This window comes from Bombyx mori, chromosome 7, assembly GCF_030269925.1.
Source record: "Bombyx mori chromosome 7, ASM3026992v2".
Taxonomy (NCBI): domain Eukaryota; kingdom Metazoa; phylum Arthropoda; class Insecta; order Lepidoptera; family Bombycidae; genus Bombyx; species Bombyx mori.
The window spans coordinates 6,951,258-6,969,376 of record NC_085113.1 but is presented as its reverse complement, the minus strand read 5'-3'; the positions used below and the strand labels follow the sequence as shown (position 1 = coordinate 6,969,376).

The 18,119-nt window shown below is 34.8% G+C and overlaps 1 protein-coding gene across 1 annotated transcript; it reads right to left on the bottom strand.

Moving 5' to 3' along the window:
• Positions 1 to 5,941: 5,941 nt before the first annotated feature.
• LOC101744719 (pseudouridine-5'-phosphatase) lies at positions 5,942 to 17,708 on the bottom strand. The gene is made up of 5 exons (XM_012694876.4): positions 17,440 to 17,708; positions 17,042 to 17,260; positions 10,805 to 11,023; positions 8,882 to 9,114; positions 5,942 to 7,501 (listed from the first exon to the last, which is right to left on the bottom strand). Exons 1-5 carry the CDS (start codon positions 17,495 to 17,497, stop codon positions 7,322 to 7,324), a joined length of 909 nt encoding a protein of 302 aa, XP_012550330.1. The 5' UTR covers positions 17,498 to 17,708; the 3' UTR covers positions 5,942 to 7,321.
• Positions 17,709 to 18,119: the final 411 nt, after the last annotated feature.

Genomic DNA, 18,119 nt, shown 5'->3' with positions numbered 1-18,119 from the left:
AGATATCGAGCATAGAGCATCTCTCCATCGCCCATCCATAACTAAATAAGCATAAATTTTATGTTTGTATTTTTACATCAGGAAGCTAATTCTTGTATGGGGATGTCGTGAACAATTTTTGGGTGCGTATTACTTAGAAATTGGTTTACATCTGCCTGTGATCGCCATAAAAACTTGACATGTCCCATTATACATATATAGTGACTAGACCACGCAAACTGCAGGAATCTTGGGGATCGTATCTTCCGCCGTATCGATCTGTCTGTGAAAACGGAATCCAGACGTAATAACCGGACCGGCGTTACTTGAGTTTACTCGTATCCCACCAAATGTGGACAATCTCATTTTTTCTATCAATACTATCAGCAGTAGTGATCGGAAGCTATACACAAAATTAATGTGTCACTTCCAGTCGTTTTCATTCTTTTCGTTCGTTCTTTTTTTAAATTAGAATTAGATCTTATGTTCGGTTTTTTTTTATATATCTTTGTTTACGTAAACAAGGAAAATCGTCAACAAGTCCCAAATTATAATAATAAGATTAAGATTTATTAATATGATGAACGTAATTACGAAAATGCTTTTCATACGATTCAATCAAGGCGACTCTGCATGAAGTCTATAAACATAACAATTGTGGGCATTTAGTAAGCAATGCTACCTCAATTTCGAAATGTTTCAAGTTGAGTTAATAGAGTCTTCGGAATTCTATTTATTCTCCAAATTCGCACACATATACTGTTACTTTTGTATTGTTTTAATACATAACCAGAACTTATCAGTTACTCCACAATATATTTCATCGCATTTTTGTTTATATAATTACAATAATGTATTTATTATTCCCCATCAAACATTTCCGAATCACGGATAGTAAAATCAAATTACAATTATATTTGAAAATAATTCAATTTATGTTCAATTAATTTTGACCCTAGTGCTTGTTTTCAATATTAAGATAAAATTTGTGCACTGATTAAACTATATCAGTGGTTGTCAACATTTTAAATGCTACATAATATACAAATAGGTACTATTACAGACTAGTTTTGACTAATTGTAGCTGCTTTTTTATTGGCGAAGCATTTACAGCCAAGCATTTACGGCATTGACTTCATCCCACTTCACAAGGCCCACTTCATCTTAGGCGATTACTAGAACCAAACCAACCATATAATTATATACCAACTAAATACATACTTAAACAGTAGTGGTCAATTAGAAACACTTCTTATGAATAAAGAAAGTATAACTTCAACCTACAAGTGTTCGTAAAAAATATACACATTCAATAATTAATAATCATGTAATAACATAGCGACTCAAATAAAAAAGTCATTAAATGCATAAAATATAAATCATATCTTACTTTTAATTACAAAATAGGGTTTACAGAGTAGAGTTTATTTTCTGTTACTGGCCGCTTGGACGCCTAATTAGAAACATTTTAAAAATTAATCCATGTCTCGTTCTTTTTTTGAAATTGGGGAATAACATTTCTTTCTTGACTTTTTCTATTATTTTGGCGGCAATTCAAAATTTAATCTGAATTTTATTTTGTTCAAAATGGTTAAAAATAAATGTTGTGACACGTCAGCTAGGCAAATAATATAGACAGTGGTGGATTTACACTAAGGGCAGTCGAGGCAAGTGCCCAGGGCGACAAAATTTTGTAGGGCGGCAATATTTTGAAAGTGAATAAAAAAAATTTAGTCTTATCAAGATTGCTCAATATAATTAATTACTTCTATGAATCAATAATTTTCTTAATTCAAGAAATTCAATTTATCAATTATGTATGAATTATAATAGTGGCACTTTTGGTAAAAATTAATAATCAAAATGATTTAATCAATTTATTTCCTTAGAGATTTGAAATAATAATCGATTTTTCTATTTTCTGGAATTAAAGATATTTTTTTTTTAATATAATTAGAGTCACCCTTAGTGTTAAATTTAAATTTATATATAATTGTTAGAAAAAAAATTTAATTTTTATTTATGTTTTTGGAATATATAACATATAATAAAGTTTCTGCAATAAATTAAGTAGTTATTTAATTTTGAAAAATAAATATATAAACTATAGTTTAAGTCTTAAGTGAAATTCCAGTATTAGGGCGGGTTTTTTCCGATGCCCAGTAGCGGCATTAAGTTTAAATCCGACCCTGAATATAGACCGTTAGTAAGTGTACAGAAGAATACCTGAATAATCAAATTGTTCCGTTAAGAAAGTTTTTAATGCAATTATCAGATCATTATAAAAAAACATGAAACTGTTAAAAATGTTCTTAAAAAGGCTCGGCCAAGAAAAACCTCTCCAAGAAAAGGTATGCTAATCGATCGTGTTGCTATAAAAGAACCAATTAAAGGCTCCAACCAGATTAAAAATAAAGTTTTTTCGCCTGCTGATCCGAGAAAGATCTCGTTAAAATTGATACGCTGAAGATTAGTGGAAGCTAAATTGTTTGGCAGAACCTCTCGAAAAGTAGCACTTCTTACCAAGTAACACCGAGAGAAGCGATTATTATTAGCTAAAAAATACGTTAATTGGACGGTACGAGAATGGAAAAAATAGCTATTTTCAAATAAAACAAAATTTAAAAATTCCGATGGAAAGCGCTGTATTAGACGTCCTGTAAACAATGCTTTTAATTATAAATACTCAAGGAGTACAGTCAAGCACGGTGGAGATAACGTTAAAGCTTGGGGGTGTTTTTCCGGAAATGGAGTTAGACCCGTTCGGAAGATTAACGTTACAATGGATCAATGGCAATACAAAAATATCTTAGAAGACACAATGGTTTCCTACTTGGACGATCATTTGCCTGTAACCTGACAATGACAATTGTTTTTCTAATAAATGATAAATCGTTGAACATATTGTTGTCCTATTTATTGTTTAATTTCAAAATAAAAACGATTGCGGTGAAGTATCTTACATAATGTCAAGAACAGTTGGTAATATTTCTAATTATACGACCGCCACTGTATCGAACCGCCTGAGACATGGGATAGAAGTTGGCTTCAAGTATAATTACTTCGAAGCAGATATAGGCAAAAAGGTGTCGGTGATATAAACCCAAAGCCCGTATGTAACATAGGTTCCTACTAGAAGTACTTCAAATAGGAACAGTTAGTTATCATGACTCTTTTGACACAGCTAGTGAACTGTCTCTTCACAAGGCTGATGGAGACCTTTGCCGAGAAGTTCTTCTTGATATTGCGATACGATTCTGCCGTAAAGCAGTAACACTCTTCCTAAACTAGTAACTCTTGAATGGGGACACAGTCGTTGTATTGGGAAACTGGCTCTTAGAACTCATTTCTCAACGTACCTACTCAGTTTTCGGCGACATTTACATTATTGAACCTTATGGGCTCCGGTATCCATTTTACACAAGGCAGGCCGTGAACTCGTGGGCTACTTGTGATGTATTGTGGTGATGTACAACATATTAGTGCCCAATACATAAATACATATTAGTGTACATAGAGTTTGCGGCTAATAATGTTAATTAACAATTGAAGTGATACGTCTAATGTCGTAAAAAAGTACGTCTAGGTATAACGACGAAAGGAAGATCTTCCACCGAGCGGGTGATATTGCTCGGTAGACCGACGGTCCTAATGTTGTTTTTTTTTTCATACCTAAGCTGAGAGCCTTGAGTGGCTATATCAGCGTAACCTTAACTAGTAGGTGAGCTCGCTGGGCTTAAACCTGACGACTTTGCTAACACGAACTCTAGCAAGAAGAGCCGTGCTTCGCAGAATCTACCACCGGATTGGAAACGCGATCCACTGAGAAGATCCGGCAAGAAACTCAGTGGGCTGCGTCTGAGGGTTCCTAATGTTGTAGTTTGGAACTTAATGCAAGCTTATCTTGAAAATGTCGTAAGCGAGATTCAGGCATCTGTCAAATTTCTTGCGTTGTATGATGGCTACCCGCCACATCACTCCCCTCCGAGTCCGGAGGTCGTGTCATTAAGTTAGTGTGTCCATGCTGAGATTAGCTTGCAAGGGCCAGTGCTGCTCGAAGTTTGCAGTGAGTTGAGACTGAGCTTGAATGCTGCGTGAATGTCACCAGTGCTGCTTGAAGTTTGCGGCGAGTCGAAACTGAGCTTGAAAGCTGCGTGAGTGTTGCCAGTGCTGCTCGAAGTCTGCGGTGAGTTGGTTGCGATGAACATGTTGAGGCTGCGATGCTGGCTTGCTGTGAGAGGACTGTTGATGACTTTTTTTTTATCTGCGAGAATGCGGGAACGGTAGTAGCCATGTGAAGGCTGCAATTGTTCCGTCGGGGTCACCAGTTTGCGGGTATCCGATAAAGGGAAGACCTTCCACCGAGCCAATGATATTGCTCGGTAAACCGACGGTCCGAATGTTGTTGTTCGGAACTTGTATTTAAGCAAGCTTATCTTGATAATGTCGTAAGCGAGATTCAGGCATCTTTTTTTTTTATTGCTTTGATGGGTGGACGAGCCCACCTGGTGTAAAGTGGTTACTGGAGCCCATGGACATCTACAACGTAAATGCGCCACCCACCTTGAGATATAAGTTCTAAGATCTCAGTATAGTTACAACGGCTGCCCCAACCTTCAAACCGAAACGCATTACTGCTTCACGACAGAAATAGGCAGGGTGGTGGTACCTACTCGCGCGGACTTACAAGAGGTCCTACCACCAGTAATAAATCTGTCATAAATCTGTCAAATATCTTGCTTTGTATGATGGATACCCGCCACAGATGTAAAAAAAGTGTCTTAAAAAGGTAGTATTCAACTTGATTGATTTGAATTTAATGTCAAAGGAAGAAAATCTGAAGCTATGGACGGATCTGCTATCAGAACATTAAGGGCCAGGGACTTATAATCTATCTGTTCTTATTTGGAGTACTCCTGGTACGAGCTATGTTGTGTACGGGTTTTTGAACATCACGCTTATGAAGACTTGTGTTTTTCCAAACGTATTGCAACAACAAGTATATTTGAGAACAAGAACATGATATATTCACGATAAGCGATTGAAACTCTTACTAGTTCAACACACCACACACCTGTTGTATATGTTTCAGTGACAACTTTAACTTGCTCGAAAGTGAAGAAATACTCGATCGAAATGTCAAAATCCACTCATTTGTAAATCGCACTCGCACAAATGTTCGCGGTACTCACTTCGGTAAAGTTACTCGACCGCAACGTTCATTCATCTCGCGCTCACAAGATAACAGCAGGCAAGCTTGCCGCTAGGGGCGCTGTTCTAACTCCATACAATTTAGAGTTAACTTTTACGTGATCGAGAACGTAAAAAAACTCACACTAAGCACAAAGAGCTCTTCTCTATCGCCTCGAAATGTTCGCACCGCATCACTGCATTAGCCTCATTTATTGAGTTTCCATTATGTCAACTAGATGCCGCTACGCTCGCATACGACCTTTATTTACTGGTGGTAGGACTTCTTGTGAGTCCGTGCGGGTTGGTACCACTACCCTACCTATTTTTGCCGTAAAGCAGTAATGCGTTTCGGCTTGAAGGGTGGGACAGCCGTTGTAACTATATTTGAGACCTTAGAATTTATATCTCAAGGAGGGTGGCGCTCTTAAGTTAAAGATGTCTATGAGCTCCAGTAACCACTTAACACCAGGTGGGCTGTGAGCTCGTCCACCCATCTAGGCAATAAAAAAAATGCTTCAAAAAGCTCCCTATCCAATAAGACATATCCTTCTTCAGAAGAAATCTCAAAGAATAATTCTTTGGTGGTGGGCGTCGTTATTACCTATGTTAAATGAACCACCATTTCCATTCTATAACCATTTCCAACCAGGTGGCCATAGATCTGACTGTCTTTGCAGTGATCGTCTATTTAATTTGTCTCAAATAAATGATTACTATATTTTTAACTTAAATGAAGTAGTATTTTTATTAAATGAAAAAAGACACAAAATTAATGTCAGACATCTTTATTTTTTAAAATAAAATATACTGTGATATTATGTCATAATTTATAAACGATAATAAATAATATTAAATAAAATAGTAAATTTAGTTTAAGACTCAGATCTTAATTATTTAAATTATATAATATTATATAGAAACAATATTAAAAGCAGCTTAGAAACATAAATAACATTTTTATATTGCTACGAATCAAGTCTACACATAGTACATACATCAAAGCAGGACGGGATTCTAATAGTTCAGATTCTATCCATATAAGTACGGTAACATTATATGTGAGTAGTTAGAAATTAAAAAGTAGAGCGGAATTCTAGCTTACTAGTTAAGTACTATTATGATTTATACAGGGTGTTAATAAATAGTTCGTTTCTCAAGTTCAAGCCGAAACTAAAATAAACAGAAATTACCTAACATTCATTTATTTAAACTTAACAAAAAAAAAAATATTTTTTTTGAATAAATAAGCTCACGGCTCCCCTTTGCTCAGCAAAGTTCAGAACCACAATGTAACCGCCTGCACTCACTCTGAGACATTATGTGGTATTTTATAAATTATGAGTCAACGGACAATATCACGCAGACAACTGTCACCCAACCCTTTTAAGAGGACAATTTCAGAACGCGTCAGTCAATTTTTTTTTGTCACATAGCGCACAATGTTTTTTTTTGCTACCCATTAATCCGTCTTTATTTTCGGAAGCACTTCTTAACACACCCTGTATAGTGATGGTCCAGACTTTTCAAATGCAATTTAACTTATTTCCACTTTGCGTGTTCATCTTGAATACATTATTGCTGTCGTAGAAAACATATACATCTATCTATACTAATAACAGAGGAAAGATTTGTTTGTTTGTTTTTATTGAATAGGCTCCGAAACTACTGAACCGATTTGAAAAATTCTTTCACTGTTTGGAAACTACACTATTCTCGAGTGACAAAGGTGTTTTTTTGAAAAAAATTAGGGATCCTTACTAAAACCCCAATAATGTAACCCAAGGTGTAAAAAAATTACTTAAAATATTCTTTACATAGCGTGCCCTGCGAAAACTATTGATGATAGAATAAAATAATGTACTACGACTTTGTGGAACACGGTATTATTTACAAAAAGTGTAGCAACAGCATATGTCTAACTATTATAGTTATGCTGCAATAAGTGTTCTATTATTTAAAAAAAATAAAACAACGTCAAATATCGTTGAAATTTTTGTTAAAGACCCGAGCGGAGCCGGAGCAGGCCGCTAGTATATTATGTATAAATTTGCATTTATTATTTCGTCCTATAAAATTTCGTGACATAATTGTTAGAGATACATGGTATACTGAAGTGAAGAGCGCTTAATTTGCGTTTATTTTGGACAATTCAGAATTCGTAGGGCGGTAAACCGAACAGTTCTGGTTTAAATTCCTCCATTGAGTCGAGGATAAGTGTAGCTTCGGTGGCGTGACTCCGATCTAGTCTCGGGTCCGGGACCATCACGACCTGCATGCCAGCAGCGCGCGCCGCCTTCACGCCATTAATCGAATCTTCGAAAACGAGACACTGCAAATAAAATTGAGTTATTAGTACAAAAGAAGAATTGTACCGAATTATTGACGGAGCGTATTTACGACAAGTATCTGAATTACTTAAAGCGTCATTGCCATTGAAGGTAATTCGGTTTTTGAATTTTTTTTATATTTTATTTTTAAATTAAAAAAAATCTCCTACCTACGCCGAAAGTTCGGTTTTCCTCCCGCTGTATAGGGAAGAAAGTGTAACTTTTCCTCCCGCTGTACAGGGAAGAAAGTGTAAATTTTTCGCCCTGGGTACAAGTGCGCATGCGCGTTAGTGTCTACGTCTGCTCTCACGCACCTAAAATTCTCCGCCATTGTTGTGCTCGGGTAATTTGCAATATTATGTTTAGTGCAAAAGTGAAATAAACAAAAGGCAATAAAATTTTATAGTGAAGTATTAAACAAAGATGAGTTCATCAGACAGTTCTTATTCAATTGGTAGTAGTTTATTTAAAAATTTCAAAACAGTTAAGTTGTTTTTTTTATGAGTACGGGAGAGCTCCGCCCCCCACCCTACCCCGGCTAGGGCTTCGCCCCTGGACCCCGGCTCGGTACTCCACGAACTTCCGGCCTGGTAGGAGAAAATGTAGTATGTGCACCGCGGGAGAAAAGTTGGACATTTCCTCCAGCGTGTTTTTATAATTAATTATTTAATTATTTAATAATAATAAATAATTAATTATATATAATAATAATTATAATAATATTTTATAATAATAAATAATTAATTAAAAAATTAATTTTACAGGCGGGAGGAAATGTCCAACTTTTCTCCTTTGGTGCACAATGTACTAATATTAAACAGCAGATGTGACGTCAAGATATTCTGCACGTTTTTAAAACAGAAAGTACGGCTATATTACAAATTCTTCAGCATCCGGTCAACTATTACATATATTTTCCTACTTTCTTCTTAGATTATAGGGATTTGGGAATTAATGGCTCGATACTGCGTCCCTTGGATTTTTTATGGCAAAAGATACCTTGTATATTATTATGGGAACTCTACTGGATATTGTGATGGCAACAACTGCTTCGCGGCAACAATTAGCAGGGCGGCAGTACCTAGCCCGCCTAGCCGTGAGGGTTTCCTCTACTAATCTGATCGCAAGGCGATAATGAAGCGCACAGCCGGTTATATCACTATCCTATTTATTCATAACGCGAACCAATAACTCATTCCGACCTAAAGCTGCCATGGCAGTGCCCCTTTGACTTCAACTTTATATGTCAAGCTGAAGAAGCAGACGACCAAGGTAATCAGATTTGGATTCAAATCGTGATGATTAAGGGTTTTTTTAATTTTTATCAAATGTCATTAGTAACTTATAATAACCGCAATTTATTAGCAGAGAATATTTCTAACCTTTTCTAAATCCGGTTTATCGAGAAACTTATTGGCGGCAACAATAAATATATCGGGGTGTGGCTTCCCTCTCTTCACGTCTGGATCTGAAGAGCCTAAAGTTTTATGTGAAAATAAGTCAAACAAATCTTGATGCTTGAGCGTTTTCAATTCGTACGACTCCTTACTACTGCTCGTTGCTAAACCCATTGGAATGTTGTGTTGATTTAGATGATAAATGAGTTTCTTTACACCTGGAAGAAAAAAAAGTTAAATTAATAGGCAACTGGACTACAACAAAAAACGATCTAAATAATAGTTATTGGTTGAACAAAACTTTTTGAAGTTTACACCCTAAGAATCTATTTATTTCATATAAAGCGCCCGGTACGACAAATTGAGACACAGTAAAATTAAGTGTTGACAAAAAAGCGTTATTTTCATTCAATTAAAATAACATACTTTTTAACTTGGTTCTTAAATACCAAACTGTCATGCCCCACTTAGTGTGCACCAAGATTTGACGGCAGTAATCCATTAGTTGAATAATTAATTAACATGATGTAAAAAATATTAGTACATATATGTAGTCCTTTATTTCACGTTAACGTTAATATCGAATTAATATAAATAAAAGCGTATACATGCTTTCAGTATACTATAAGATGCGTTTATATACTCACGTACCATCCGGCTATGGAATGAGCTCCCCTCCACGGTGTTTCCCGAGCGGTATGACATGCCCTTCTTCAAACGAGGCTTGTGGAGAGTATTAAGCGGTAAGCAGCAGCTTGGCTCTGCCCCTGGCATTGCTGAAGTCCATGGGCGACGGTAACCACTCACCACCGGGTGGGCTGTATGCCCGTATGCCTACAAAGGCAATAAAAAAAAACTTTACCTTAATTTAATTAAGATTAGATATTTAAAGTCTATCGTACTTAAAGAACAAACTTCATTCGCGCGTCGAAGCTAACATGCATTTTTTTAAACTCTTAATACAACAAAACTCTTTCGTATGACACCTTATTGTTGATGATTAATTGTTATTTTGACCTTAAAAGACAGCACTTGTTTGCGCTCACCCACCACACTGGTGGTAGGACCTCTTGTAAGTCCGCACGGATAGGTATCACCGCCCTGCCTATTTCTGCCGTAAAGCAGTAACGCGTTTCGGTTTGAAGGGTGGGCCAGCCGTTGTAACTATACTGAGACCTTAGAACTTATATCTCAAGGTGCGTGGCGCATTTGTAGATGTCTATGGGCTCCAGTAACCACAACACGAAGTGGGCTGTGAGCTCGTCCACGCATCTAAGCAATAAATAAAAAAACCCAATCGTTATACGATTTGGACCGTAATTTTAAGATAATAAAAAATTAAGGGCTGCTCTATTTCCTATTATGAAAACAGTAACTTATTGAATAGATACATTGTAATAATATAACTACTAGCACGACTAGAGACATGAGTTCGAGGCTTCGATTGTATTATGAAAAAGTTAATCTATCTGCAAAAACACATGATTGCTCTGTTATAAAATTAGTAGGCAGCGGCTTGGCTCTGCCCCTGGCATTGCTGAAGTCCATGGGCGACGGTAACCACTCACCATCAGGTGGGCCGTATGCTCGTCTGTCTACGAGGGTAATAAAATAAAAAAAAGACACATCCATGACACCCACCCATACACGCTTATAGCACCTACTACCATTAATGAAATCCAACATTTAAATCAGAATATTCTTTTTTTTTTGTATAAATACATAAATCAACAAAAATCTTTTTGCGGAAACAGCTGTGGTAATTTAATATATTTAATTATCTTACGTAAATAATGACGATATTATGATCGGCGTGTACAGTATAATGTCATCACCACTTTTAGTTTTAAAAGCAAATATGTTTTTATTGTTGGAGATAATAATAAAAAAATCGTTGAAATTTCGTACCAGGCAGTATTTCGCTCTGAGGGAAAAGCTCTTCGAAGATTTGACGTGTCTCTGATACAAAATCTTCGATTGTAAGAGGCAAATCGAGATATTTTATTATGTTCCCGGCAAACTCTCTCGTCTGCTGTCCCATTATCCGACTTTTTAATTCGAACGTGAACTTTTTGCCGTAGCGCGAGGCCACTTTTTGAAACCCGACCGTGTATAAATCCTCAGTATCTGAAAATTATTATAAAATACATAATCGATCGAAATAAAAAATAGGTAGTCTGCCTGCATCTTTGTAGAGTTCAATTCTTTTTTCATCGTTCATCTTCTAGAACGAAAATGAAGTACCTACCAAACTTTGCTATTATTTTAGTAATGTAATAAAATACATTATGCTTTAAACGACTTTTATATCGAGGGGTGAGAGATTATTTGGTCTAAGCGACATTTCGCTTATTACACGTAATTTTTCTTTGTAATTTTGAAGGGACTATTTTTATTTAGTATTAATTAGCATCAACAGTTCGATGTTCATAATTGAACTTCAATTAAGTTTACTCCAATGAAACAGCTGAAGAAATGATGATATTTTCTCCAAATTTTTAACTTTCAATGGCTCTCCTATGAAGTTGCAAAAAATGTCGCTTAAACCAAATAGCCTTTCACCTCTCGATATAGTGAGAAGTTTTGATTAAGTTGTTTTTTTTATTTGACAATGATCCCTTTTAGGATCTGGCAACCAGATATTAAACTCGGTTCTCATATAATTTGTATGTAATTAAAGAGTACTATTAAGCAATATCGAAGAATTACATACATACGATAGGTACAACACATATTTTCCTCAATCAAGGACATTTACCTCGATCAACATCTAATTATAGTGAAGGTTATTACGATACTAATGTGAACAGTTAAGTTTTCCTATTGTCATCATCCAGATATACCTTACTTTCACGTCGCGTCTACACTATGAAATTAGTTGCATGACAGTAATTTCACCAAAAAATCGCGCAGGGCACGAAACTAATTTGCATGCATGAAATTAATGCATGCATTACGAAAGTATTAAATTACACGTGTAACTGTTGGTAAAACTAATGTCACGAAATTAATTTCATGCCACTAATTTCGTAATGTAAATTCGCCTTAATTGGAAATAGCAATAAAGTCTAAATGTTATTAGTCTTATTTAAGCCTTAAGTCATAGCTTTCGCTGTCAGCTTTGTAATGCTTTTTGAGCTTATTTTTTTTATTTTATTAAATTAAATCGAACGTATATCAACAAGGAATGTCTGAAGGAAATTTGTTTAAACTTTTACTATTAATTTATTGATTAATTGTCAAGATGTTAGTAAGATATCGTAGAACATAATCAGATTTTTTATACAAAAACACACAACTTACTCAATAGTAATCCGTCCATATCAAATAAAACATGCGAAACAGGCAAATAAATCATTTTATTTCAGTTCTTATCACAGAATTATTGTATCAATTTATTTTATAAATATGCTTATAACCTCTAAGACATTCACGTTAAGGATCTATTTTGGTCTGGTAACGCCACGGTATGGTAACGCTGCGTCATATTACCGTCTATCTATCTTATCATCGTAATGTTGCTCAACAATAAAACCAAAAAAAAAATCAAAAAAGATTATTTCTACGTTTTCATATGTAGTTTTTATTAATTGTCTTAAAGTCTCCGTACATTATAAATCATGAGTTTCTGCTATATTTTTTACTAATTTTCCAATCGCAGTTGGATGAAAAGTAACCTTTACCTTTCCCAGAGTTCATTCAAACTATTTTTATATCGATTCAGTGTTTTGGGCGGGAAATCGTAATAGACAGAGTTACATCCACATTTACAATACTAGTATGGTATTGATTGTATTTAAATGAGTAGTATCTAGTAAACCGTAATTCAATAAGTAGAAATTTCTAGAATATTCTCGCACCTTTAATATTCCTGTATTCTTAAATATGTGCATCAAACACTTAATCAAATGAATTAAGAAGGCACTACTTATAAATAAATATAAAATTATTCTAGTTCAATCATCTAAAAACTTAGTACCTACAAATGTTATTTAACGTTTCAAACAGACATTTTTTCTACATGACGATAAGTGCTTGTTATTTAATGTATACGATCGGCACGATACTGCGATAAGAATATTATAGACAATTAAATAGGAACTGAATAACTAATGTAAGATTCACGGCGTATTTATTTTACTTACAGCTAAGTATAATACACACGAAACTCCTATGACTTCAGCTTTAAGTATTACTGATAACCCTTTGCGGTCCTAAGACTTTTTATAAAAATATTGTATGTACCAGGTCCTTGTTTTACTCCACGCGTTGTGGACAGTGTACCTCAAAGCGTAAGGTAAGGGTTGCAAAAAGAGCGACAAGGTAAAAGATAACCGTTTCCGATGCCAAAACGAACAATATGGCCGTTGCTCATCAGCTGATTATTGTGTACATTGCGTGTTCGAGTCCGTCGACCGTTTAAACACACGCCACATGGAATATTTAGACGCCCTTTATTTACTTTCGTGAAAATTTACTTTGACGTGACAAATTTATAGGAATACAGCTGTACCCGTCCGCTTCGCTGGGCATTTAAAATTGACATTATTATTTCTCACCCCACAAAGATTCTCATCATGAACGCCCCCGCAACTGGTGTAGGGAGTCCAACACTCATATAAATATTAGCCTATCCATTGAGTACCTGTATTTTCTACATGGATACAGAGTTTCAAGTCAATCGGTTGCATGGTTCAGTAGTTATAACGGAACATCCGTAAAAACTACTGTAGATTTATATGTTGATAGTATAGATACCTACATGTTTTCCTTTGATTTTACTTCGTAATTTTGTTTCAGTAGGCCTAAATGTTCTGCACTTTATAGGTGAGGGAGAGGAGTTGCATCGAATCTCGTTCTATGTCATCAGGGGGGTTAAATTGAAAGACAAACAACTCACGAGATTAATGCATGACCTTTATCAACATACTTAGGAAGTAAAATGATTCTCACTAATTTTATCAGTGTAATGTCTGACACTTTTATTATTACTTTGTAATTTTATATTAAGAAAGGCCTTGGATGACCCCCCCATGGGATTCAGCTTTGATTCCTGTAGATTTCATTAGCCACTTAACACCGTGCGGGCTCGACATAAGTCCGACATTTAATGCACTGAAAAATAGCTGCGTAACACATTCGTATGTTTCGTAACATATAAAATTAGAACGCAAAAAAGTATTGTCTGATATTTTTGTCGAAATTTCTATTAACTCTTAAAAATTGAATAAATTAAATAACACAAATAGCAGCATAACAAGTATCAATTTCAAAATATGTAATTATTTTATCTGCAATTCAGAAATCTAGTTGTCAAAAGGTGGCAACCCAAATAGTTCAGGTTTGAATTCTTCTAAACTATTCAATACCAATGTAGCTTCAGCTGTTAAACATTTGTCAGTCCTTGGGTCAGGCACCATAACAACCTGCATTCCAGCTGCTCTAGCTGCTTTCACTCCATTCACGGCATCTTCAAACACGAGGCACTGGTGTATAAGACAAAAACTTGTAAATAGTATATAAGAAGAATATACCTAGATAAGATTTTTAGAAAAATATTACAAGCCATAGATTACTATACAAGACAAGTAATGTAAAAGCTACCACCAGCTTTGAGGCTTGAGGTTGAAGTCTCCAACGCATTGTGCAGCCACTATCCTACAGTTGAAACAATACAAGGCTGAAGTTACCAGAATGGTGATATTTATCCATGCAAGCCCAATTTTATCTTACTGAAGAAACTAAAAGTAGCTTAAGCTATCCGTCTTGAAAAAATAAAATACTTGAAAACTAATTTAAAATTAATCTTGTAAATACATTGAAAACCGTAAAACAGACCAACCGTATGCTACATACATCTGTATGTACATACAGCCTACCAAGAACAGAGAATCCATGTACTTTAGCTACTTTAATTCATAAACCTCTAAGTCCATCTGCACACCACTATATTGCCTATTTATTACTATTTAATAAGGATAACACAGCTGTTGTCGCATATATGGTATAATTTTAATTGAGTATTACCTGATGAGGTTGAGGCTTGTCTGGAAATCTTTTTGCACTAACGAGAAATATGTCTGGATACGGTTTCCCTCTTTGCACTTCAGCATCAGAAGAACCAAATGTCTTATATTGGAATAATGAAAATAATTCCTGGTGATGTTTATTGACTTTCAGTTCATAACTTTCAATGCTTGAACTAGTAGCTAATGCAATAGGCACATTATGTTTATGCAAATGTTCAATTAATCTTTTAGCACCTGAAAAATACATGTAACTATTATCTAGAAAAATTAAAACTAGAAGCATACTTTGCCTGTCTAAGCTTAGATCTCTCTTGGTGCATGGTGCGACAGTGAAGGATACATGGGATGACACAACCCACATAGTGTTGGTATGCACCCTCCACATAGGAGTTAAGTAATGAGTTGACTATTATCAAAGCCAGCAATGTGACTTTTGGACAATTATTGGTAAATCAGAAAAACGAATTATTGACTTTGTATTCCATAGGCAGTCACAAAACTCTTCTGAACGACATCTTAGATAAATAACAGGTTAAGTATTATCCTTTATTTAATGTAGGTTTTGAACTGTATTCTTTGAAGGAGACGATTATATTCAAATCAATCTGTATTGACATATCAATAACATTTTTTTGTCCAAATGCACAGATTGCCACCTTTGATAATAGACGACTCTAATATACTAAAACTGACATTATATTTCAACAGCAGATGTATGAAAATGGTATACCTAGCAGCTTAAAATTATATTTTGTGGAAGAGGGCATGAAGACAAGCACCAAATTTTACCCAAACCAAAGTTTAATTCATACTTTTGTGTTATTAAAATGATGGCACTAGCATCCCAAATATAAATTTCTCACTATGAAAATTTGAAATGTTATGACACATTAAAAAAACCTAGTTGATGTTGATTATGACACATAAAAAAAACCTACTTGATGTTGTACATGTATTTATTATATATTTTATTTTCAAGGTTATATAATAATATTATTTAACAGCTTTAATTTACATTAACAAAATTCAATTTGTAAAGATTTTATGAATGTGTAATACATGCGCAATTATTATTTTATTAAAAAATAATACCTCTATTCTAACAGGAGTATTAACTTGATAAGAACTGAGGCCCTAGCACTGTTGATGTGCTCTGGATGATGGCGTAACTCATCATCAACAAAAGCCCACCAAGATAATAATAGGCTCTCTTGGTGCCACTAGGTGGGGTCATCACAGTGATTTTTTCTATTCCATTCTCTTCTATCAGCCGTCATCTCAACACTCACTCCTCTCTCTCTCTCTCATCGTTATTCACACACTCCATACGTGTCTTCTTTGGCTGACCTCTTCACCCTCTAACTTGCCCTACCATTTCCATACATCTCCAAGTCACATGCATCTCCTCTCTACGCATCACATGTCCATACCACGCTACCCAAAATTGTAATACATAGTTAAAAAATACTAGTATACCAGAGTTCAAATTTTAAGAATTTTTTTTTTCTACATAAATACATACCTAACCTGTGTTCGCAAACATTTTCCACTTCAAATCTCTAAGTTTTGAAGCATGTGCTCAGTGCAAGCTCCTAGTGCGTTTATTATAAAATTATAATAATACTGAAGGAATAACGTAATGTCATATAATCAAACCTACAACATTATGATATACAGTAAAGATCAGTTCTCTACAAATCAATGTCTTTGAGTAGAGCCTATTTTAAGTTCGCAGTGTCAGTAAATCTCTCTTATTTAAATTAAGAGAGTCCCTTCGTCTCTCAATTATAACCTCTTACAATAGGTGACCCAAGCCACAAACATTAGGTGAGCCGTGAGCTCGTCCAAATAACCAATAAATAAAAAAAAATGTGTTTTGCATAGGCTCCAGTAACAACTCATTGTGGGGACGGGTTGTGGATGATCATTTAAAGCACTAAAACAAGGAGTTTCGTTAAAAAAACAGACACGGAATAGCCCTATGAAAATCAGCTGAAACAAATTGGATTAATTGTCTTACATAACAATATTACATTGTGGAATATTAATGAAATCTAATTTCTAAACATATGCATTGACCACAGCAACAATACTAAAAAATGCATTAAAAACTTACCCGGCATAACTTGAGTGTCAGGAAAGATTAATTCAAACTGTTTCTTAGTTGCCTCATTGAATTCTTCTGGAGTTAATGGCAAATTTAGTTCCGAAATTATAGTCTTTGCACTCTCGTGGGACTGGAATCCCATTAACTTTGTTTTCAATTCAAATGTATATGTTTTACCGTAATCATTCAATACATTTTGGTAAGCAACCGTGTATAATTCTTCCGTATCTATAAAATATAGCTTATCAAAATGTTTATTTCTCTTTATTTAACAAACAAAACCGATGATTATTAAATGGTTACGCTCTATAAAAATAATATGAATGCAACTGCATTAAATTTAGTTGTATGATACATATTCTAATTCTAAGTTCTATAATAATTTTCCCTCAGATGCTCAAACTTACTTAAAATTAACCCATCCATATCAAAGAGAACGTGCGTTACCGGCTTAAAAGTCGTCATATTTTCAAATATCTTGATGAAATAAGAAAAATACCAATACACTTGTGTAAATGGAACTGAATGGACTTAATCAAAGAGAACAATAATTATTTTACTACGTTTTAAGTAAGTACCTACTATGCACTGAACATAGCACACTAGCATTGAAATCTAAAAGAAAATTTGAAAACTGAAAATTTTTCCTACTTCAGTGTGAAAACTAAACATTTGACAGTAGTGGTAGTTTAATTTTTCCAATTGAAAAGGCAATGGTATCCTATACCTACCATACCTTATAAATTGTTTTGCTGGGGAGTAATGTGTTGTAACCTACATTACAAACATTACAAACAAAGCTAGTGGTATTTAGAGAATTAAACCGATTAAACGTGTTAGTTACTATCTCTCATCATTGAGTGGTTAGTATCTAGGAAAATGTGTAAGAGGCTGAATACGGCTTCTCGAGCTCTGTCTTAAAAGTTAAGCTGTATGGACTTATTCACTTTGTTTGTTCGCTTTACCGCGGATTAAACAAACAAATATTTGAGAATGCGAGGAGCGAAGTTGTGTGAATTGTTTTATTTTGTCTATTTAATGTTTCTTCAGGTTTAAATATCTAATAACGGTGGCTTATTAACTGTTA